Genomic DNA, 26,140 nt, shown 5'->3' with positions numbered 1-26,140 from the left:
CCATTTTCATTTTATAGGCCCCAGATATAGCCCTCCATCTGCCTGAATTCAAGAAACGCAAGGTTTGGTCTCACATTCATTCTGCTGAATTTATTAACAAAACTTTAAATTATGCAACGAGCAAATTAATCAAATAACACAAATATTGAGTGTTTTATGTTTTTTCTTTTTTGGTAAAACAAAGTCTCCAGCACAGGGCTGGGGTAAGGGAATGAAGTAGGGGGGCGTTCATCAAAATAAAGTTGAGAAACGCTGATGTAATACATGGACTATATTTTAAAAAAAATTATGAAAAACTAATGATAAAATACAATTTGCAAAATGTATACTGTATGTCTGTAATTTAACAAGTTAGAAGGTCCCCTGTATAATGAATAACAGCATTAACTAAAAGTGAATTTCTTTCATACTGTATGCAAGCAAAATGGACATTATAACTTAAATATACACAAATTAATTGAAATTAAAAGCTAAATCAAAATCGAATCATGATATTGTCTGCATATTGAGCTGTAATAGGATAAAGTATTTTATCACCGAAAAAGTTTCACACTTCATCTTTAAAAGTCATTGCTAAAATGGATCAAAAGTGTGAAGTTAGTTCAAAGAAAAGCTCTAGCATTTGTTTTCAGTTGCCACATATTTTGTTATCTAATGCAATTAAATTCATACATTTTAATTGTGATTTAAGTGTCAGAATACTTCAATGTTCAAAAACTTTTTGAGGCCAACATGTTTTTGGGGCAGCAAAGGAGAGACGTTAGCAAATCCAAGATTCAGTCCAAGATCATAGTACAGTAACAAAAGGGATGAATTAAATCCAATACATTATTAATTTCCATGAAAAAAAAAAAAAAAAAGTAAATTCTCTAATAATAATGTTTTTCATGACTGTGGGAACCTAGTACATGTGGTGAAACATGTCATATATCCAAATCTACTGGTCAGGTTACAAGATGTACTTCTAAAGAAATATGTGGCCTTTGGTCCTGCAGAGGTGCTTGCCATTCCTTGTAATGAAATCAATAAATACAGCAGGGAACAGATCAATTGGGTTTGCTCAATGTCCCAGTCAGAAATCTAGTCAGGGTGACCTCTGGTGGTGATTATGATGTATATATTTTTTTTAAATGATAAAAAAATTAAAGGAATAGTTCACCCAAAAATGAAAATTCTCTCATTATTCACTTACCCTAATGATATCCCAGATGTGTATGACTATCTTTCTTCAGAAGAACACAATTAAAGATTATTAGAAGAAGATAGAGCTCTGTCAGGTCCTTATAATGCAAGTAAATGGAGGCCAGCACTTTGACGGTCCAAAAATCATATTTAGGCAGCATAAAAGTAATCCACGCAACTCCAGTCGATCAATGAATGTCTTAACTGATACATTTGAGTAAAAAATAAATAGATAACTAAAATGTTAATAACTTTTAAAAAGTGCTTCCTGACAGCAGTTGACGCATCACGTAGCTGTCACGTGATGTAAGCGCATGGGCGAGTTCATGCAAGAATTCAGAAGTGGCGCTTATTTACAACAGAAGAACGAATGTCATGTGAGAGTTCGGCCATTTGAAACAGCATCAGAATCCTGGATGGAAGCGCCGATTTAAAGTTAAAAACTTTTTTCTTACATAAACCTATCGATTCGATTCAGTCATTTGGATTACTTTTATGCTGTCTAAATGTAACTTTTGGACCATCAAATTGCTGGCACCCGTTTACTTGCATTATAAGGACCTGACAGTGCTCTTTCTTCTTCTAAAAATCTTCATTTGTGTTCTGCTGAAGAAAGATGCATCTGGGATGGCATCAGGGTAATAAATAATGAGAGAATTTTCATTTTTGGGTGAACTATAACTTTAATAAACCTTCTGGACACAAAAAACAACCATGCTTATTGACACATTGTTTAATTAATTATTGTATTTTTTAATTATATTAAATATTTAAGATGCAGTCATAAGGGCCTGAGTAGCTCAGTGAGTACTGACGCTAACTACCACCCCTGGAGTCACAAGTTCAAATCCAGGGTGTGCTGAATGACTCCAGCCAGGGGCACATTCAATCTCAAAATGGTGTGCTACGGTTTCCGGGTTGAACGACATGTTTCCTCAAAACGGTGTGCAATGGGCTTTGAGGTACGTTTTCTCTCATTTGGTGGGTGTGTCAGAGGTGTTACCCAATCAGCAGCGACATGTATATAAACCCCGCCGTATTAAATGGATCCAACTAAAGTCCTTTACAAATGTGTCCACTGCAGCTTGGTGTATGCAACAATTGAAGAAATTTGAAGAAATGCTTGCCTTGTCATCCTGAAATGTGAGGCAAATTTTGGATCACCATTATTAGGAACCACAGTTTCCACATATCCCTTCACTCGATTGGGATGTTCTCTGCTATTCTGGACGGCTAGGGCAGTGACTGTAACATCGAGCGTATTTTGTAGTATTAAACACGTATATAAACCGATTTTATCAAGCTCCGTAAATTCTTGAAAAGAACGCAAAGAATGGCCTTCTCAGCTGCCATAGTTGCAATGCTTGCGTAACACAACAGGGTGTTCAATGCACCACCATTTCCGTTTAAATAAACATTTTGCTATGTTTTGTCAGGGCTGAATGATTTCTCATAAGCAACCGAATTGGCCCAGTTGCTAGGGAGGGTAGAGTCACATGGGGTAACCTCCTCGTGGTCACGATTAGGGGTTCTCGCTCTCAATGAGGCGCATGGTAAATTGTGCGTGGATCACGGAGAGTAGCATGGGCCTCCTGTGCTGTGAGTCTCCGCTGTGTCATACACGATGAGCCACGTGATAAGATGCGTGGATTGACGCTCTCAGAAGCGGAGGCAACTGAGACTTGTCCTCCACCACCCGGATTGAGGTGAGCAACCGTGCCACCACGAGGACCTACTAAGTAGTGGGAAATGGGCATTCTAAATTGGGATACATATTACTCAACCTGGATGACTCTTATGGAAAAATCTTCACAAATACATTCACACTACAAGAATATATTTCACTCTAAAAATAAAATAAAATAGCTCTTAATAAAGCTTGCCTTATATGATGTGCAAATGTCCTAGTGCATAAACATATCAAAAGAAACACACAGAATAGTAAAAGATTAAATTAAAGATTAAAGTATTGCTTATATATTATTTTGGTCTTGTTAATTTTGTCTTGAGAATTAAAATGACTGCAACAACATACATAGCATAGAAAAAATAATACAAATTACTAAATCATGATGGAAAGTCTGAACATTATCAAATTAAATAAAGTGAAAAAGAATTGTTGTATCTGCAATATAAAGTCAAATTATAAATCAAGTGACCTTTAATGAGATGCATTTTTATTATGTCATTGACATTTTTGAAGATTTGTTTGCATTTCATTTCAAAACTTTTGTTTGTTTGACATCTCATTGTAAGGAGACCATTACAGAGAGACAGAAGTTACATATTCTGACTTCTATTTATAATTTTTCTTATATATATATATATATATATATATATATATATATATATATATATATATATATATATATATATATATATACGCACTTCTCATTATCACATCAGAACACTTGTGCAATTATAGCAACACTGAAACATCCACTTCAAGTGAAATAACTGAGTGAGTGTATTACAATGCTACAGATTATCATTTTCCTCCTGCCAAAAAGCAATTTTCTCTTCTTTTTAGTTCATCTGATGTCCGTTCCTTTTCTAAACGGTGTTTGGTTTAAAACATGAATGAGCTGAATATATGATAATAATCATTTTGATCTCTGCTCAGTGATACAGTATAAAGTATATACATTATACTGTATACAGTATTATTGAAAATGTGTCAACTATCTTTGAAGTAACAGATGTAGAATAAATACTGTTTTATTTTGCTCAGAGTCCACAACATTTTGGATTATTGGTGTGTCTTTGTAATATTCATAATTAGGTAGGTTCTTACTTTTTGTTTTGTGTGTAGTTGCACAATGAATGTATGGCAAATCTCTCAGTCATTCCGAATTTAACATTTTACAAAATTTGCATAGCACATACTGCAAGAGCTCTGTGAAAAAGCAGAACTGGCCTTAAAATAAGTTTGAAAGTGGTGTGGTTGTGGTGGTGAATGCCAGTGATTAAGGCTTGTTGCACAGAGTTGAATACATGTGGGGAGAAAACTTACAGTAGGATCCCTATCATTATTGTGACTACTGTAAGATAAACTGCTTCAGATAAAATACCTCTGCTAAATATGATTATTATATATCACACACATACAGTGAAATTCTTTTTTTTCCACATATCCCAGCCAAGCTGGGGTCAGAGTGCTGGGTCAGCCATGATACAGTGTCCCTGGAGCAGATAGGGTCAAGGGCCTTGCTCAAGGGGCCAACAGTGGCATCTTGGCAGTGCTGGGGCTTGAACCCCCAACCTTCTGATCAGTAACCCAGAGCCTTAACCACTGAGCCAGTAAACAAAAATAACACCAAATATTTTAGATGCACTCTATAAATTGTGCTATTTACAGTATAATTATGCCTAAATATCATTAATTTAATTAATTAAATTAATAGGAAAGCAAAGAAATCAAGAAAAAACAAAGAAGGAAGGAGACAACCCCCAGGCTGATCCTTAACACGTCAGTACATAGCTCTAGAAACAACTGCATTGATTGATTAATTGACAGATTGAATATTACCTTAATAAATATTAACTAATGGCATTTCCTGTTAAGTTATTCAGAAAGTTGTAATTGTAAATGATCATAAGGCATCAAGTCATTTAAAAGAAAAAGAAGATTTTACTTTATATATATATATATATATTTTTTTTACTACAAACAGCATTTGATGTTAAATTTGAGGTTTCATCAGTCCCATCTGTCTGCTTTTAGATTAACACAGTCACTCACGTAGACCACACATGGCTGCAGAGAGCAGAGATATACTGCAGAATGAGGAAATTCAATATGCGTCTGTCAAAATCAAACCCAAGAACCAACACAAGAGTGAGTGTTCAAAACACAAAACTCATTTTAGAGACGTGGCATGACATGTTTCACCACATGTATTGTGTACAGGTTCCCACGGTCAGGTTCCCACGGTCATGGAAAACGAAAACAACGAAGAAAAAAAAAAAAAAAAAAAAAATGTAGTAAAAGAGTATATACTATATGGGCATAAAACATAAAACATTAAAACAGTCAACCTTGCTGTAACTAAAGAATAAAGCCGGCAAACGCTCAAATGCACTTTCATTGCCCGTCCTACGTAAGGAACCGTCTAAAAATTCCACCCACTGAGCTAAAACATCGGTGGTGTCCAAGCATTCAATCAACTGAATAATGCTTATTATATAGAAGTTATATATTTTAAAAAAACTGTAAAAATAAGTTTTAAGACTCTGAAGGTTGTAGTAGGCTGCCAGTGGACAGACTGACTTACTACACGTCAAATTTTTCCAATACGTTAGTGCAGTGGGTGGAATTTTTAGACGGTTCCTTACGTAAGACGGACAATGAAAGTGCATCTGAGCGTTTGCCAGCTTTATTCTGTAGCTACAGCAAGCGTTGACTGTTTTAAGTCAAATATTTTATGCCCATATAGTCTATGGTTATATTTGTAAGACTGTCGCATCGAGAGAATGACGACAAATGCCACTGCAAATGCAAAACAAAGTAAAAGAAATTACGTGATATAAACTCGCAATTGCGTGATAAAAACTCACAAGTGCGACTTTATATTTCGCAATTGCGAGTTTATTTCTCGCCATTGCAATTTACAGTAATATCTCAAAACTGCGAGTTTATATTACGTAATTGCGAGTTATAAAGTCGAAATTGCGGGAAATCAAGTCACAACTATGAAATAAGTAAGAATAACCTGTTTTATTTTTTTTTTAATTACCTGGCCTCCTAGCTAACTATTTTTGGTTCCCAGAACATACATTTTTAAGGTTTGGTTTTGGTTAGCCAAGTTCTTTACGGAAATAGAACGTTCTTTTTAGGTTTGCAGAACGTTCACCTAACGTTCAATCAACGTTCTGCTAACGTTCTCGTAACGTTCCCCTAACCTCAATTTTCATCATATTTATATTTACATATTCATGCATTCATAAATCATAATCATAAATAAAACGATCCCTCTATATAAATAAATAATCAGCCCACAATCAATGTCTTTGTTGATCCATATCAGCAAATATTCTCCCCAAATTATACATGTTGTCTGAAAATAAAAATAATTGTTTTTAACTGTGCTATTTATAGTGTACTGTCTAAGTGTCAAAATGCTTTCCAAGGAAGGCAAAAGTGGAGATGAAAACCAGGTTTGATCCTTAACACCTTCTCATGATGACACTTACCAAACAACTGTAACGTCTTTGTAAAGCATTTAGCTGTAAATAACATCATTAACAAGACTCGACATGAAAGTCGATGTAGTTCCATATTTAAAATATATAGAGAAAAAAAAATATTGCGCTTTAAAAAAAAAAAAAAAAGTACGATTATCATGTCTTGCAGTGTGTAACAAGTAAAGGTGGGCAAGGAGGAGGCGGGAACCAGCTGAACAGTCAACATAAACTTTAATGATAAAAATGAACTTAAAACAACATAAAACATAAAGGAACACAGACACACATGCAGCGCAGCCACGTGCGTCTCTCTCTCTCTCGAACTGGTGCCTCCGGCTCCCCTTTATCTCCTGCTGATCAGATGATTCAGCGCCGGCCAGGCACCCTCATGGCTATGCCACGCCCTCCTCCTCGTCACACTCCTCCCCCACATGATTCAGGCTGGGACACAACCGGTCTGACCATCTCCCCCCATGTCCTCCACTACCCGGATTGAGGCGAGTCACCATGCCACCACGAGTGCACTGGAAATTGGGCATTCCAAATTGGGGAGAAAAAATAAAAAATGTAAAAGTTGATTCAGTCCTATTACTGTAAATTGTATTTTTAGTTTAGATGTTACCACATGACACTCAGTTTGGGTGACCTGACAACTCATTTCTTTTTTTCAGTATAAACTACATTAAGGTTGATTTATAAACTGTAAATTATTAATTATTTTAAGGAATATTACAGATTCAATACAAGTTAAGCTCAACTGACAGCATTTGTGGCATAATATTGATTACCACAACAAGTGGCACAACAAATTTTGACTCATTCCTCCTTTAAAAAAAAAAAAGCATACTGTAAATCTGAGCTACAGTGAGGCACTTACTACAGAAGTGAATGGGGGGCCAATTTTTGAACATTAAATTCATCACTTTTTCAAAAGTATAGACAAAAGACGTAAACTATATGCATGCTAACATGATTTTAGTGTGATAAAATCACTTACTAACTAAAGCTTTGGCCAATTTTACAACTTCATTGTCATGACGATGTAATGTCAACAAACCCTAAAACCCTAAAATGATGATTAACAACTTTACATCTTAAATAATACATTAAATTTAACAGAAGAATTAATGCAAATGCTTTTATAAAATTATAGGCTTCACATTTCTGCATTTAAACCCTCTAGAAATTGGCCCCATTCACTTGTAAGTGCCTCATTGTAGCCTCGTTTTTTGCATTTCTTAAAGAAAAGGAGGAACAAGTCGAAATTAATTTTTGAGGTAATTAACATTATGCCACAACTGCTGTCAATTGAGCTTAACTTGTATTGAACTTGTAATATTCCTTTAATATATTCTGAATATCTTTATTACAAATGATGTTCAGAACTAAGCACCATGTTAGTGTTTCTTAAAGGAGGAAGATTGATACCAGTGATCGCATGTGAACAGTAAAGTCAGATAACACTATGTAACACAATTTTTGTTCCCGGGTATTAAGTGTTATTTCCTAATTGCTTATGCCTCAAAAGTATAGAAAATGGCTATTATTCCACACAAACTTTGCTTTTGTGACCAGGACAGTGATATTTTGAAATGTACCTATTTCCAATGAGAAAACGGGCGAATTTGTGTCTTTTCATTCACATAAAGTCAGAAAAAAACATCATTTTTGATGCAAGCATTTTGCCAGGAATGCAAAGCTGTAATTTACTGTAAATACGCAAGTTGCGAGGCAGTTATAAACAAAATAAATAAATAAATAACCTTTTTTTTTTTTTTTTTTTTGCTTTTATATTAATTATTTTCTTCAGCGATTCCCTTTATAAATATAATCCTTTTATAAAGTCAATAAACAGTTAATATCACAGGTGTAGTGAGATCATTTACAGGATTTATGTTACATGGGACATTGTACACTGAACGAAGAAGTAGGCCTAATGTAACTGTGGACAGTGGATAATGATATTCTAAATACTTGATGCAACTTCATCTTTTTATATTTTAGAAAAGTTGGTACTTTGTCTTGTTATCTCCATTCTAAAATACTTTTTTTCTTTTCTTTTCTTTCTTTTTTTTTTTTTTATGTATTCTGTTAAACCTTACAAATATTATGTCATAATTGTACCTGATCATAATGCACCAGTTTAGAGGAATTCTTGAATGATAATGATTACTTTTCAACACAAATTCAGTGTTGACAATGGATTGTGTAAACCAAATAATGAGGAACTGTACTGTATTACCATATGCGTCTGGCAAGTTTTGAACATCAATGGGGCATGATAAATAAAGTTGTCAAATTTTCATAAAAAAGTATTTTACTTATTTATTTTTTTTGGAAAATAATATTTACCCACAATTCCGCCCACCCCACAACCAACTCCACTCTTTGGAATAATAGGGGCTGGCTATATTAATATAAATTAATATATTAATATTAAAGTCTCTAATAAAAGAGGCTTCCTATTAATATAGCTGGGCCCTATTATTCCAAAGAGTGGAGTTGGTGGTGAGGGTGGGTGGAATTGTGGGTAAATATTATCCCCCCCCCCCCCCCAAAAAAAAAAAAACAAACAAAAAAACAATACTTGCGATGGTGGCATTATTTTTGTTTAAGATGTATTGGATGCTGACGGACATTTCTTATCTTACAATGATTTAATCAATAAATAAATAAATTTCCAACCCTCTACATTGGCGCCATCTAAAGGAAAAAAATGTAAGTACACAATGTTACCATGACAACGACCGGACATATTTAACTGTAAAAAAAAAAAAAATTTAAAAAAATTGAAAAAAAAAAAAAATTTGAAAAAAAGACTGCTCAAAGTCAATATATAATAATATGACAATATTATGTCGTTTATATTCATAATTACCCATGCAGAAACATAACATGCAAAATAATAATAATCATCATAATAATAAAAACAAATTTTTGTTTACATGTTCTGTCTTTACTTTTATCTCATTTCAGTTAGCTGTCCTGGATTCATGACTGAAAAATGCCCAAATTTCGTTAGCGTCCAGCACAAGCATACTATCATCCTTTAAGTCATACACCTCCTGACCTCCGCAGTCTGATATCTAACAGATACATCATCCAGAAAAGTCTAGGAATGGGAAGTTTCGGCACTGTGTACTTTGTTAAAGACACAAAGCCTGCAGCAGCAGATAGTCCGAGAGTCATATAATATTTCACAACGTTAATATGCTTTACAGCAGTGATTTGCACACAATCGGCTATTTAGCTGCCCCAATTTGTCATGGAAATTGATCTTATTTAATATACTAATTACTTACTTTGCACTGATTGAAAACATTGCTGACAAAGAATAATAATTAAAAAATAAAAAAAATAAAAATAATAATAATAATTAAAAAAAAAACAGATATCGCCTGTCAGTCAACTCGAGAACGTGGATGCACATTTGCTGAACCAACCTGAAAAAATAGCGTTTTTTTGCGTGAGTTAAAGAAGCACAATTTATGATCCCATTGTTTTCAGATTTTACTGCTGATTTGAAATACGTACTTTAATCGCAATCTTGAACAACCGCTTTATAGATGTCGGTCTTTCCCTATTCAAGTAGATAGGAGCTGCACTTTTATGCTGCTTGTTTACATAGAAAATAGCTGCCCACTGCCCAGCCAGCCCTAGAGCGTTACAAAGATGGCAGCTGAGTGGACTGACTTACCTTGAAATGAACTTTGGTTTTGTTCATGAAGAGATGATATTGAGTTATACCTGTACTCAGCATAAATTCTGTTGATACAGTTAAAATTGTCATTTTGTTTGTCTTTTTTGGCTACAATATTCACTTCTCCTCTCCAGCCACATGAGAGCAGCATTGCTCTTTGTTACTGCTAACTAGTCAATCTTATTTTTCCGTTGAGAGAGTTAGGGAAAGCTTCATGGCTCCATCAAAATAGCTATAATTTCTTATGATAGTAAATGGTTTGTGAGCACACTCTAGATCACGCTTTCATCACAGGGCAATATTTCTACAGTTCATATCACTATCATATTCTGTCATGCTTAATCTCCTTTTCACTTGAGTTATAATTTATATCGGTTTCTATTGTAATGTGCGGGCTTGGGGAGTAATGGGTTACTTGTAACAGAGTTAGGTAATCAGGATACAAAATTAGGTAACTGTAATCCATTACAGTTACATAAAAACCCCATCGTAATCAGATTACAGTTACATTTTCAAAAAATTGGGATTGCTGTCAGAATTTTCCTGACAAAGTGGTACAGACAGCTGTTTGTTTATAGATTAAGAGATGGTTTAGATGCACGTTCTCTTCGGGTTCTCTCTCATGACTCACTTGAGTCAGGATCGCCTCCTACTGTTGCATGCGCAAATAACACCTGTCTCACATCAGCACTCTGCTCTCGAGGCAAACAGCTGCTTCATTGCGATGGCCATGAAATAATTTATGCCTTCCAGCTGTGAAGATGCTGTCATTATCCAAGGACCTGAGTCCTTGAAGGTTATTTGAAGGTAATAAGAGCCACACAGAAATCACATTAGCTAGGTTAGCTAAAATTAGTTAATATTAAAATGTGTTAAAATGAGTTAGCCTTAGTGCTCAAAGAAATCCGTGGCCCTCGTCATTTGGCGGGAGCAGGAACAGCTTCCAATACTGACACAATTTACGCATCATTGCTGGTACGGCATAGAAATCCCCTGGTTTGCATTGTTGCAAATGCGAACTGTACTATATTAGCCAGGACGTCCTGAATGTTGTTCCGTTCCATATTGAAGCTGAAAAAAAATTACCCCTCCCCCAGGTGAACGGTACTTAAACCTTAAAGGTGCAGTATGTAAGATTCAGAAACCCTTGTTATTAATGACACCTGTGGCCGTTAAGTGAACTGCAGCCAGCTACCTGTTGCTCGTGCTCGAGCTCGTGCACACACTCCATAGGGACGCGAGTGAGCGAGCATCGGCCAAAACAGTGACGTAATGTACAAAGAGACTGAACGTGATTCACTGGCATCATGCTGACAGATGAGGTAGCATAATTAACTTTGAGACTAAACTAAAACTACTTATCAGCTAACATAGCATACTGATACACACATACAGCTACATACTACCAAACTATACCAGACAGTTTACTGTTGCACTGCACTGTTATGTTGCACTATTGTATGTTTTGTATGTCATATGTTGTACTACGATCAAGAAACCAGCGTATTTGCTTAAATGTATCCTGTATACCTGACTTTTAGTATAAAGAGAAGATCGTTGAAATGATTTGAAAGTTACGAAGCAAGGTAGCTTGCAATTCGTCAGCATTAGCAGACAAGATCAAGTTAGATAAAATTACACAGATCAATCCTTATGGCACTATATTTCACATGATTTATAGTTATATAAGCTTACCTGTCCAATAAGAAGAACGCCAATTCAGGGTCGGTTTTGATCCCCAAAACCAAACGAAGTTCCCTCCAGGAATCAAATGCCCTGCCGATGTTCACTGTAGTTTTCGCTCAACCACGATCACGTTCCCACTTAGCCAGACGGGATTCAGTATATATATATATATATATATATATTATTATTATTATTATTATTATTATTATTATATTTTTTTTTGGCTTACACAGAGTTTGTGTAGGAGTCGGTATTGTGCTGGGAGCCGAACGTTTGCTAGATTCCATCTCTAAGATAACATTACCTAGTGTTGCAGTTTGTTGTCGCTGTTGAATAGTGGAAGAGAAGCTATTACTGTCTGAGGCAAGGCTCTCAAGAGCGCGCATAAACGTCACATCCTTTGGATTTTCCCGGCAAAACCGACCCGCTCCCTTCGCATGAAAATCAGTCTACAGGCTTTAATAGGCAACCTAGGAAGCCCAGGAAGGGCTCATTTTTTAAGTTGCGTTACAGGCCGTTCACACATTGGCCAAAAAAAAAAAAAAAGTCGAAAATTACATGATAATTGTTAAGTACTGCACCTTTAATCATTTAAGAAAAAAAGATTTGAATACAACAACAATACAAAAATCAATTGAAAAAATACGCCTGGAAAACCTGCAATGACTTTCTCTCCTTTTTCACCTCTCATAATTTTGCATCCCTGATCATTATTAACAAATCCAAATTGTACACATAAATACCAAATTAATTGAAAATGTGTTTTAAGTTCTTAGGAAAGAAAGTTAAATGAAGAATTTATCAGCTTTGGATACATTATTGTTGAGAACAGTTCAAATGTCTGGATGAGGGAGACATTCTGGCAAATGTAACATGTTCAACACTTATAGTAATTAGTAATATGTAATTGAAAAGACACACTAAAATTTTAAATCTGTTTTGATCTATTCTTTAAAACTAGTTTTTTTTTTTCTTTTTGGAATCCAAACTTTTTTCCCCTTTAAAATCCTCCTTAAACAGAAACAAAAACATAGAAATCAGCCTTGAACTGTTAGCTGGTGATGTTTGACTTTGGATCATGAGCAAGCAGAGGAAAGACATTCTCTCTCCAGCATTTAATTATGATAATAATAACGATGATGATGATGATGATGATAATGTGAGGTCTACCTATTGAATACAGTTTGAAGTTAATGTTATTACAATTACAATTGCCTTTACACACTAAATGCAATACATGGTAGAATTACACTTTGCAGTGTTTTTGAATCTGAGGTATATCCTGTCAGATTTTGTTTAATGTTAACCAAGACATAATTCAGTTAATTCTGATTATATTCGCTTTATGAAAAAATATATTTTTCTGTAGCAGACAGAGAACTCAAATACTGAGTTGTTCTATATTAACAGCTCATTTTCTGTTTTCTTGGTAGGGTGCAGTGTACATGTTTCTTTTCTTTTGATATAATACCAGCTACAACAGTACTCATAATATTACTCAAACATGTTCTGTTTGCAATCAAGGCATAATTTAAAATTGTAGAGATCATTGATTTTATCTTGACTTTATTTACATATGTGCCCTTGTGGTAATCCAAAAGTAATGAAAAGTATTCTAATTACATTACTTTCATATTTTTGTAATTGGATTACATTACTGATTACATTTATTGTTAAGTAATCAGTAATATGTAACAAATTACATTAAAAGTAACCCTCCCAACCCTGGTAATGCAACTACTTATTTCTCTGTAGAGGAACATATTTATCTCACAGTGATGTGACTCATAATGATTACACAGACTGTCACTGGGATGTTAGCAAAATCTTAAAGTCTTTTAAGACTTGCAAGATTCTCAAAGCAATAGTGAAATCCTGAGGTGTTGTTTTAACTGGTATTATTTGGATGTGTTGTGAAATATGTAGCCTAAAGTTGATTGAGTGCTTTTCTAGAGGACTGCAGTCGAGAAACGGGGAAAAAAAGAAAAAAAATTAAATTGTCAGTCATTATTGCAGGAGACATTTGGTTCTTTGGTGAAAAGGTTATCAATATTATATCTTAACCACTCACAATACAGCTCACCCCATAATAACAATTATAATAATAAAACGCCTAAATTTAAGGTTTGCATATTTAATACAAATATTAGTCTGTTTAGTATATAGATCTATACACAACTCGCTGTAAACAACTCTCTGGAACACTTGACTGTGATTGGTTAATATCGGCATTCTGCAGTCAAATACAGTTGAAGTCAGAAGTTTACATTCGCCTTAGCCAAATACATTTAAACTCAGTTCTGTCCTTTTCTGGATATTGCTGCCCCCTTCCGCATATCGCGGCACCGTTTTGTGGCGTGTTCTGCATAACGCGGCGGCCCATGCGGAAAAGACCCGGTTCTCCCAGTGGCCAGTCCGCCACTGTTTGGTAGCATTGCCTTTAAATTGTTTAACTTGGGTCAAATGTTTTGGGTAGCCTTCCACAAACTTCTCACAATAAGTTGCTGGATTTTGGCCCATTCCTTCAAACAGAACTGGTGTAACTGAGTCAGGTTTGTAGGCCTCCTTGCTCTCACAGGCTTTTTCAGTTCTACCCACAAATTTTCTATCGGATTGAGGTCAGGGCTTTGTGATGGCCACACCAATACCTTGACTTTGTTGTTCTTAAACCATTTGGCCACAACTTTGGAGGTATGCTTGGGGTCATTGTCCATTTGGAAGACCCAAGCTTTAACTTCCTGGCTGATGTTTTGAGATTTTGCTTCAAAATATCCACATAATTTTCCTTCCTCATGATGCCATCTATTTTGTGAAGTGTACCATTTCCTCCTGCAGCAAAGCACCCCACAACATGATGCTGCCACCCCCATGCTTCACGGTTGGGATGGTGTTCTTCGGCTTGCAAGACTCACCCTTTTTCCTACAAACATAACAATGGTCATTATGGCCAAACAGTTCCATTTTTGTTTCATTAGACCAGAAGACATTTCTCCAGAAAGTAAAATCTTTGTCCCCATGTGCACTTGCAAACTGTAGTCTGGCTTTTTTATGGTAGTTTTGGAGCAGTGGCTTCTTCCTGGCTGAGCAGCCTTTCAGGTTATGTCGATATAGGACTCGTTTTACTGTGGATATAGATACTTGTCTACCTGTTTCCTCAAACATCTTCACAAGGTCCTTTGCTGTTGTTCTGGGATTGATCTGCACTTTTCGCACCAAACTATGTTAATCTCTAGGAGACAGAATGCGTCTCCTTCCTGAGCAGTATGATGGCTGCGTGGTCCCGTGGTGTTTATACTTGCATACTGTTGTTTGTACAGGTGAGCGTGGTACCTTCAGGCATTTGGAAATTGCTCCCAAGGATGAACCAGACTTGTGGAGGTCCACCATTTTTTTCTGTATTCTTGGCTGATTTCTTTTGATTTTACAATTATGTCAAGCAAAGAGGCACTGAGTTTGAAGGTAGGCCTTCCAATTCAGTACACCTCCTGTCAGAAGCTAATTGTCTAAAGGCTTAACATCATTTTCTGGAATGATCCAAGCTGCTTAAAGCCACAGTTAACTTAGTGTATGTAAACTTCTGACCCTCTGGAATTGTGATATAGTCAATTAAATGTGAAACAATCTGTCTGTAAACAATTGTTTTTTAAAAAATTACTTGTGTCATGCACAAAGTAGATGTCCTAAACGACTTGCCAAAACTATAGTTTGCTAATATTAAATCTCTGGAGTGGTTAAAAAATGAGTTTTAATGACTTCAACCTCAAGTGTATGTAAACTTCTGACTTCAACTGTACTTTTAATGACCACCTATAATTGCTATATAATTGACGTCCCAGGTAACTGATTTCCTACATAGCTATGCAAGAATTATGACTCTTATACAGTATCACTCTGTGGTCTCTTTCTTCTTATGTAATGAAATAATTTTAACTCAAATCAATATTTCATGTCTATTTATTTATTTATTTGTGAAGTAGCCATGTAACAAGCAGGATTATGAACAGGCATACGGTCATTGAAAGAGAATAAATGCCTTCTATGTGATACAAGACCCTTACACTTTACTGATCACTCTCTCAGGGTTTAATGTACAATAATGATCGGCTGGCATTACATTATCCCTTATGTATTGCCAATTTTCTATGCACATTTCGGTGTATGTGATTGATAAATGGTTTATTTATACAAGCAAACAACCTGAAGAAGAGCCAGTTAAGGTTGGCTGTACTCTCTGTAAATGTAGCCTCACTACAAAACCCATATCAGATGAGGATCTGGAACAGAAAGCTAGAGAGATGCTGGTGAAAATGGAGGCCAATTAGGAAGAGTTCCATGTTTTAGCTGCTCACAGGTGAGTGGCATCATGCCATTGGTTACTGTTCCTTTGGCCCTCAGCTTTCTGCTTGTTAGCCCATCACAGCTGTTTGCCAGCCTCTGACCCATCACATGCAGATTGCTGGCACCAAATATGAATGCCCACCTTCAGAAGACCACCACACCCCCTGTCTCTTTCTTTCTCTCTTGCATACTCATACAACACTACCTCTCAATTCTTATTCTTTTCTCAGCCACCCTGAAAAATCCTGCTGGGTGTGTGTTTTGTTGTAACTGCCTCAGTGGTTCTTACAATGCTGTGAATTCCTTTGTATCTTTGTGAGAGCCAAATGCCAGTGCCAGGTGATGAGAGGTGAGACTGCCATTCCTCTTTCCTCCAGCTGGCTTCTCACTGAGCATTATTAGACCAGACAAATGGCTTCTTATTCCAGATTTACCCCAAAAGTTGGACTCACATCCTGTGGGTCCTTCCAAATACTCCAGTACTTCAGCGTTTGCTTTGGTTCTATATTTGCAGTCAGACTGGAATTAATATATTGGCCGATAGTGATGTAAAGCTGTAAGGATTGTTTGTTTTTGGGGTCGCATCATTGTAAATAATGTTGCCCTCTTTACCTATACTATTGGTGAATAACACTTTGTGAAAATGTATAACATTTTTCTAAACAAATGGCCTGTGCCTGTTGCTTACCTCTGGTTTGTGTATGGTAAAATTTCCAGTCTAGATAAAAAGAATATTTATTGACAAAATATCATATAAGTATTATATGAAAATAGTAAATTAGAATATATTGGTGCATTTTGAGTTTAAATGAGCTAGTAATATATTTCCCTGATGAAAAAGGTGTGTAGAAAAATAAATGTAAAAATAAAATAAATAAAAATAAATAATACTTAAACCATCATAACAAAATCATGAAGATACACTAAACAAGTCACCATGTACTAAACCCATTCTACCAGCACGGTTGAGAACAGTTGAGTACGGTTAGCTAACAGTGCAGAGAATTCTGGGCCAAGAACGGTTTATAATCGTGCTGTGCCGAACCATGCTTAATTGGAAATTCTACTGTAACCGTTCTGTACTGTGCTCAGAACCATTCGGCCCGATGGTGGAAAATCAGCTTTTGTTTCTTCTGCTGAACACAAATGAAGATTTTTAGAAGAATATCTCAGCTCTGTAGGTCCATACAATGCAAGTGAATGGTGACCAGAACTCAGAAGGTCCAAAATTTACATAAAGGATGCAAAAAAGTAATCCATACGACTCCAATGGTTAAATCCATGTCTTCAGAAGTGATAAGATAGGTGTGGGTAAGGAACAGATCAATATTTAAGTCTTTTTATAATTTTTTATTATCAATCTCCACCTTTGACCAGCCCCAACCAGTAGGTGGCTGAATGTGAAAGAGAAAGTCACTTGCACACCAGAATGTGGAAGTTAAAGTGTAGATTTAAAGTTAAAAAAGGTCTTAAATATTGATCTGTTTCTCACCCACACCTATCATATTGCTTCAGAAGATATTAATTTAACCACTGGAGTCGTATGGATTACTTTTATACTGTCTTTTGGGCCTACAAAGTTCTGGTCACCATTCACATGCATTGTAAGGACCAACAGAACTAAACTATTATTTTAAAATCTTTGTTAGTGTTCTGCAGAAGAAAGAAAGTCATACACATCTGGGATGGCATGAGGGTGAGTAAATGATAAGAGAATTTTCATTTTTGGGTGAACTATCCCTTTAAGTCAAATAACATTTCACTCTGTTCCTTACACAAGCTAAGGGCTTCAGAAGACTTGGACTATAGTGTACAAATCATATGGACTATTTTTTAAATAAACCTTTATGGTGCTTTTATGTCCTTTTTGAAGCTAGGCAGTATAAATCACCATCCACTTTCCTTTTATAAAAAAATAAATAAAAAAAAACCCAGCTTGGACATTCTTACTAACATCCCTTTTTGTGAAGAAAGATCTCTATTTAATAAGAAAATAATATGGTTGAGTAAATTACAATTTTATTATTGGCTGAACTATTCCTTTTAGATTTCGAAATTCCATTCAGCATGACACAGTCAGAGTCAAATATAGATTTTTTTTTAAAATCCAGAATGGGAACCATATTAGGAAGTGTGACCTTTACACAACCAACCATTACCAAAATGAACTTGAAGAGAGAAGAGCAGACTGTCATCTTCTCTGGTGTACATTATTAGTCTAACAAATGTGCCATTGTTGGAGAGGCAACACTGTGACAGTGATTTAAGTAATTCACCTAAAATGAAAAGTTACTCACCTACATTTCGTTTCAAACCCATGTGACTTTTTCTTTCATGGAACCCACCTTTTAGTGGAAAACTACTTTTTAGTCTTTTTCTCACATAAAATTATGGCAAATAGCGATAGATGCTATTTACACTAAGTGCAAATAGAAATATATGCTATTTATACTAAGTGTAAAAAGTAACAAAAAGCATCTTCTTTGCACTAAGTGCTAATAGCGTTAGATGTTGTTTGCACTCTAGTGCAAATAGTGGCAGATACTATTACACCCCTGTTTAAATAACATACAGTATAGTGGCATCACTGTAGCATTTTTATTGTTTATTTAGAGTCCCCCAGACATCCTACACCAACCCCTACCTCTAAACCCAACCATACTTTACAAAAATTAACCATGGTTTTACTACAGTAACCATAGGATCACCATGGTATTTGTTGTAAAATCATAGTAACCACAAAATGAAAACATGGTTACTATATTAACAACATTGTTAAGACCCCATCTAGGTTGAGGCCATAACATAAACTGGTGACACAGAAAATAATCTTTTTACAAGTTTTATTTACAACACCACAAATGGTAGAACAACTAAAGGGGTGAGCAAAGGCCAAAACAACAAACACCAACCTAACTCTCAGCAAAAAACTAATTTGCTTAAAAAAAAAAAAAAAGAATATCAAAATACAACGTATAAATAGAACTCCCTTACTAATGAGAAACAAGAGAAAATGGATATACAGTATACAAAAGAAATGGCACCCACCCCCTACAGCTTCTCAAATGGCTTACTATGTACAATATTTACAAACTTTACAAAAGGACATGTGAGTAATATAACTGAAAAATTTACAGCTTCTACAATGACAACAACAGTAACAATGTCAAGCAAACAAGCAAAAAGCACACAGCAAACACTCTAGCATAACAGATTTCAAATAGTATGATAATACAGGAAGCTGCAAAATCGAGCATAGATCCCCCTACAGGTTCAGAAGACTCTTATATACACCTGTGGCCTATATCACATAGTTGTGTGGAGTACGGTCAAATTTACAGATGTAAAAAATGTTCACCGCTGTTGGAACTGAAATGTTGTCAGCACATATGCACATTAGGCAACAAAAGCAATCGATTATGAAAACTGAACGTTCAAAGAAAATGTGCTGAAAAGTTTGCTTTTGTCACTATTCTTGACGTGTCAAATGATCGTGTCTCATCTGTTCAAGGTCTGTAGAGCTTGGGAAAAACTTATGTGAAACTGAACCTGCAAATATCCTGATTATATTTGGTTCTATGCAGCTGTGAGTCAGCCCTCTCAATCTCAAACAGCATCAACTCAGTTTGTTCTTATTTTGCCAATGATTACCTACACAGAAATCTGTGTTCTGCACTAGCTATTGTGTGCAAATTCACAATATTTGCAGGACTAATTTTTTACTCACTGAAAAGGATGATACTTTATAGAGAAATGGAAGAATAGACATTTGATCTCTTTTTTCCCCCAAAAAGAATATTAAATTTAAATGCATTCTCAAGTAAACATGACATTTTTATATGACCATTGCTTTCATATGTGGGCTTATATTGTGAAACGGCTTTAGCAGGTCAAATAAAATGTTTCTTTAAAAAATATAATTCAATATATATTATACCCTGTGACTATTTCACTATGAATAAATGCACAGTATTAAGGGTGTTTTTTTAAGTAACAATTTACTTGCGATGAAAATGTTAGCTAAGATAAATACAGAATGAATTTTGACCCCCGTCAAGTTTTCATCTGGATAATCTGGCCCCTGCAAGAAAGTAGTTGAAGAGCACTGCTGTAGATATATCAGAAAAGTGTGAATACCAATCCCCTTCTTATTAGCATTTGCCATGAACATACAATTTTTCACTTGAAGTTCAATCAAAGCACACTAGCACACCAAATATGTCTTTATTGTGTCTTATGCTGCTAGAAAGAAAGAACAAAGAAGTCTTAATTACACCATCTACTCATTTTCCAATTGCTCACAATTTTATTATTCGATAGTGTATTAATGTCTAATACAGGTGCATCTCAATAAATTAGAATGTTGTGGAAAAGTTCATTTATTTCAGTAATTCAACTCAAATTGTGAAACTCGTGTATTAAATAAATTCAATGCACACAGACTGAAGTAGTTTAAGTCTTTGGTTCTTTTAATTGTGATGATTTTGGCTCACATTTAACAAAAACCCACCAATTCACTATCTCAAAAAATTAGAATATGGTGACATGCCAATCAGCTAATCAACTCAAAACACCTGCAAAGGTTTCCTGAGCCTTCAAAATGGTCTCTCAGTTTGGTTCACTAGGCTACATAATCATGGGGAAGACTGCTGATCTGACAGTTGTCCAGAAGACAATCATTGACACCCTTCACAAGGAGGGTAAGCCACAAACATTCATTGCCAAAGAAGCTGGCTGTTCACAGAGTGCTGTATCCAAGCATGTTAACAGAAAGTTGAGTGGAAGGAAAAAGTGTGGAAGAAAAAGATGCACAACCAACCAAGAGAACCGCAGCCTTATGATTGTCAAGCAAAATCGATTCAAGAATTTGAGTGAACTTCACAAGGAATGGACTGAGGCTGGGGTCAAGGCATCAAGAGCCACCACACACAGACGTGTCAAGGAATTTGGCTACAGTTGTCGTATTCCTCTTGTTAAGCCACTCCTGAACCACAGACAACGTCAGAGGTGTCTTACCTGGGCTAAGGAGAAGAAGAACTGGACTGTTGCCCAGTGGTCCAAAGTCCTCTTTTCAGATGAGAGCAAGTTTTGTATTTCATTTGGAAACCAAGGTCCTAAAGTCTGGAGGAAGGGTGGAGAAGCTCATAGCCCAAGTTGCTTGACACAGTGTTAAGTTTCCACAGTCTGTGATGATTTGGGGTGCAATGTCATCTGCTGGTGTTGGTCCATTGTGTTTTTTGAAAACCAAAGTCACTGCACCCGTTTACCAAGACATTTTGGAGCACTTCATGCTTCCTTCTGCTGACCAGCTTTTTAAAGATGCTGATTTCATTTTCCAGCAGGATTTGGCACCTGCCCACACTGCCAAAAGCACCAAAAGTTGGTTAAATGACACCAATGGTGTTGGTGTGCTTGACTGGCCAGCAAACTCATCAGACCTGAACCCCATAGAGAATCTATGGGGTATTGTCAAGAGGAAAATGAGAAACGAGACCAAAAAATGCAGATGAGCTGAAGGCCACTGTCAAAGAAACCTGGGCTTCCATACCACCTCAGCAGTGCCACAAACTGATCACCTCCATGCCACGCCGAATTGAGGCAGTAATTAAAGCAAAAGGAGCCCCTACCAAGTATTGAGTACATATACAGTAAATGAACATACTTTCCAGAAGGCCAACAATTCACTAAAAATGTTTTTTTTATTGGTCTTATGATGTATTCTAATTTTTTGAGACTTAAACTACTTCAGTCTGTGTGCATTGAATTTATTTAATACACGAGTTTCACAATTTGAGTTGAATTACTGAAATAAATGAACTTTTCCACGACACTCTAATTTATTGAGATGCACCTGTAGTATTAAATGATATTTAGTAATTTAAATTAATACTAAAGCTTTTAATTGAAAATGTTTTTACATTTCAAATCAAGTTATTAAACTTTTAAAATTACAAGCCTGAATGTTCTTGTTGTGGACCTATATAAAATTACTTTCACATCGAAATATTATCTATTTTAATATTTTCATCACATTCAGATTTTTTTCTCTGCTCTGGCAGCAGCAATACTTCTTGCTGTGTAAATGCCTTTAAATTCTTTATAATTTACTAGTGATCCTCTGTGCTGTGTAAATGTGTTATAATTATTGATTTCATAGTCATCATTCGTGTTGTGTAAATGTGATTTGAGTGATCATATTCTTTTAATGTCCTCTAGTGCTGTGTTATAACTGTGTTTATAATTCTTATAATTTATCATAATTTTTATAAACATCTTCAGCGGATAAGTAAGTGATAAGTGACTTGCGCTGTCTCACACATGATTGGCTGTTTGCTTCATTCATGTGAATGCACATGTGAACAAATCAGGATCAAACTCTGAATTGATAGAGAAAGTTGTTAACAAGCGTCTTGATACCACTTAACCCTAATGAAGCCTGATTGGATTTTGAGTTTTGTCAAACTAAAACCAATCCTGGAATCCAGAATTTGTTCATCTTTTTTTGTGATACATGACACTGGTCTCTTAGGCCAAACCAATCACAGGTGGGGAATAATCAATGTTGGTCCAATCCTGTGAAAAGGAGAGACAGGAGAGAGAGCTAGAAAAAAAGGGGAAGCAAAAATGCAAAAGTGAAAACAACAGGGAAGTGAAACAAACAGAGCAGTATGTATCCTAAATTAACGTATATTCAGAATATGTCACAGTACGTAACAACATATTACTGTAGTAACACCATGGTTAATTGCATCAAAACTATAGTGTCCACCAAAAAACATGGTTACTACTAGGGATGCACCAATCCGATACCTGGATTGGTATCGGCTCTGATACTGACATTTTTAGACGGATCTGGTATCAGTCCAAAGAGCCCGATCCAAATCTGATACTGTGTGTTAGTCATGTTCGTTACTGTCAAGCTCCAAAACTGACATAAATGAACCATTAAAGCACCATTAAAATAGTCCATATGACTCATGCATTATATTCAAAGCCACTTGAAGACATGCGATAGCTTTGTGAATCGCAAAAGGCTGTGTGTTTTAAAGTAAATATACACAGGTACTATGCATGCGCAGCGCATTAGTGAATGCTGCTCTGTTGACACACAAACAACACGCGTGAGGAGGTTGTGGCTATTTTCAGCCTTCAGAGCTCGCGGCTATTTTCATATGTGAGTGCTACTCACAATAACATCACAGATGTAAATGCTCAATAGTTCGATTCACTTATAATATGCATTTAGAATGCCACCGGAGGAGCATTTTACCAGAATTTGAATGAGAAGCTAATTAAATTACTGTGAAGTAGCCCACAAACAGACACTTATAGGACTTCCTGGAGTGTTAGGATCGTCAAAATAAAAGTGCAAGTTAAAGGTGCACGACTGAAATATATTACTGTTATATTTAAAATGTTAAAATTCAATAATAATAATAATAATAATAATAATAATAATAATTTATTATTATTATTATTATTATTTGTTTACAAATTATAACAATATTTAAGTTGAATGGGTTCCAAAAAATAACTGTGTGAATGAAAAGTGGACTGATATCATACAACTAAATTGAACAAAAAAGAGATCTGAATCCTTTAAAGTCCAGATTCAAGTTGAAAAAAAATAAAATAAAAAAAATTACAAAGAAAACTGGCTTCTTTTCTACTGAAGACTGGAATTACTGTTAATTTTGCTGCTACATTATCCAGTAGACTATTTAACAATAAAGTTTTTCTTAATATGCGATACATTTATATTGAAATAATGTGTAGTTAGAGGTTTGTGTTTCTGTAGAGTACCCCCAATTAGTTTCACACAATGAGGATATTCTAATCTGATTATGCAAAAAACAACAACACTGGTATTGGATCGTGATTGGCTGATATTGAGATTTGAGATATCAGATTCGGATTGGAAGAGAAAAAGTCGTATCGGTGCATCCCTAGTTACTACAATATTACTACAGTAAAACCATGGTTAATTTTATCCAGATCAAACCCTCCTCTCAACTCCTCGAACTTCACTGTGACTAAATCACTGCGAGGAATCACTTTTATTTATTATCATATGTAGGATTAACAGGAAATATTAAGAGTGACATGGGGAAGAGGTATGACAAAAGGTGGGATTTGAACCCGGATTGGCAGCATGACAATGCATCCTCATGCCGTCATAACATCCTAAGCCACTAAAGCGATATGTGGAGTGCAATTTGTCATAAGCTCGTGTGTTTCCAACAGACTATTGGAGTGCAAATAGTCATTCCATTCTCCATTCTCTTAACCCACTAAACATCTAACCCGTTAACCTGTTCAGCGTCTCTGCCACGTCGCGAAAAATTCAAATTATTCAAATTCATTTGACCAGCAGTTGATCCTAAGAAATTTGTCGTGGCTGTCTTGAGCTTGGTCTCAGCAATAGTGAACAGAGTTAGTGTTAGTGGGCTATTTGCACATAGTGTGAACTGACATCCTTAAAATTATTATATGGCTTCAGAAGACTTGAAATATAGTGCACGAGTTATACAGTATATGGACTTCTTTTACGGTGCTTTTTCAAACTTGACAGTGCTTGGTCTCTGTTTGGTTTTGTTGTATGGAAAAGTGCAATGTGAACATTGCTAAAATACAACCCCAATTACGAAAAACTTGGGACAGTATGAAAATGATTATAAAAACAAAAAGGAGTGATTTGTAAATTATATTCACCCTTTGCTATATTGAAAGCACTACAACTAAACATGATATGATGTTTTACCTTGTGAATTTCATTGTTTGTTTTTTTTTTTTTTTGAAAATGTACATTAATTTCAAATCAGATGAGTGCAACACAGACCAAAAAATTTGGGACAGTCAAGTGTTTACCACTGTGAAACATCACCATTTCTTCTAATGACACTTATTAAACATTTAGGTGCTGAAGACACAAGTTTGTTAAGGTTAAAAAGTGGAATTCTCCCCTATTCATCCATTATGCAGGTCTTCAGCTGCACAGTTGTATGGGGTCTTTGTTGCCGTATTGCGCACTTCATAATGCACCACACATTCTCAATTGGAGATGGTCAGGACTGCTGGCAGGCCAGTCTAGCACCCACACTCTGCTTATTCAGCCAGTATGTGGTTTGAAGTTGTCCTGCTGAAAATTCCTGGACATCCCTGGAAAAGACGATGCTGGATGGCAGTATATGCGGCTCCAAAATTTTTACATATCTGTCTGCATTAATGGTGCCCTCACAGATGTGCGAGTTACCCATGCCATGGGCGCTGATAAACCCCTGACCCATACAGACACTGGCTTTTGGACCTGACGCTGATAACAGCATGGATGGTCCTTTTTCTCTTTGGCCCGGAGAACACGACGGGTGTGTTTTTCAAAAACTATTTGAAATGTGGACACATCGGACCAAAAAACACGGTTCCACTGATCTACTTTCCATCTGAGATTAGACCGAGCCCAGAGAAGTCGGCAGGCTTCTGGACAATGTTGATATATGGCTTCTACTTTGCATAGTAAAGTCTTAACTTGCATCTGTGGATGTAGTGGCGAATAGTGTTGACTAACAAAGGTTTACTAAAGTAATCCCAAGCCCATGTTCATGATATCCATTACAGATGAATTATGTTTTTTAAGACAGTGATGTCTGAGGGATCAGAGATCACGTGCATTCAGAAGTGGTTTTCGTCTTGCCCTTTTACACACCGAGATTTGACCAGATTCCTTTTAACTATATTGTGCACTGTAGAAGGTGAAATGCCCAAAATCCTTCCAGTTTGTCTTTGGGGAATATTGTTCTCAAAGTGCTGGATTATTTGCTGAAGCATCTGTTGGCAAATAAACAAGTCTCGAATGATCCTTGCTCTTGAAGGACTAGGTTGTTTTTGGAGGCTCCTCATATACGACACGATTGCTTCACCTGTTTAACATCTCCTGTTTCACAGTGCCTTGTTATTTTAACTCGTCAAATTGCTATTAGTCTTAAATTGCCCCTGTCTAAATTTCTTTGGAGCGTGTTGCAATCATCTGATTTGAAATTACTGTACATAAAA

General features: G+C 35.8%; 1 protein-coding gene across 3 annotated transcripts in view; it reads left to right on the top strand.

Moving 5' to 3' along the window:
- LOC127453484 (B-cell receptor CD22-like) overlaps positions 1–26,140 on the top strand; it is a 59,498-nt gene that overhangs the window by 11,041 nt on the left and 22,317 nt on the right. The window contains exon 7 of one of the 3 annotated variants that reach the window (XM_051719883.1): positions 18–3,466. The exons of the other annotated variants lie outside the window; for them this stretch is intronic. Coding sequence (XP_051575843.1) covers positions 18–30 — 13 coding nt within the window. The 3' untranslated portion in view covers positions 31–3,466. Of the gene's footprint in view, positions 1–17; positions 3,467–26,140 lie in introns of those variants that run through there. 3 annotated transcript variants of the gene reach the window in all.

This window comes from Myxocyprinus asiaticus, chromosome 15 (assembly GCF_019703515.2).
Source record: "Myxocyprinus asiaticus isolate MX2 ecotype Aquarium Trade chromosome 15, UBuf_Myxa_2, whole genome shotgun sequence".
Lineage (NCBI taxonomy): Eukaryota > Metazoa > Chordata > Actinopteri > Cypriniformes > Catostomidae > Myxocyprinus > Myxocyprinus asiaticus.
The sequence above is the reverse complement of the archived record's forward strand: the minus strand, read 5'-3'. Positions and strand labels throughout refer to the sequence as shown.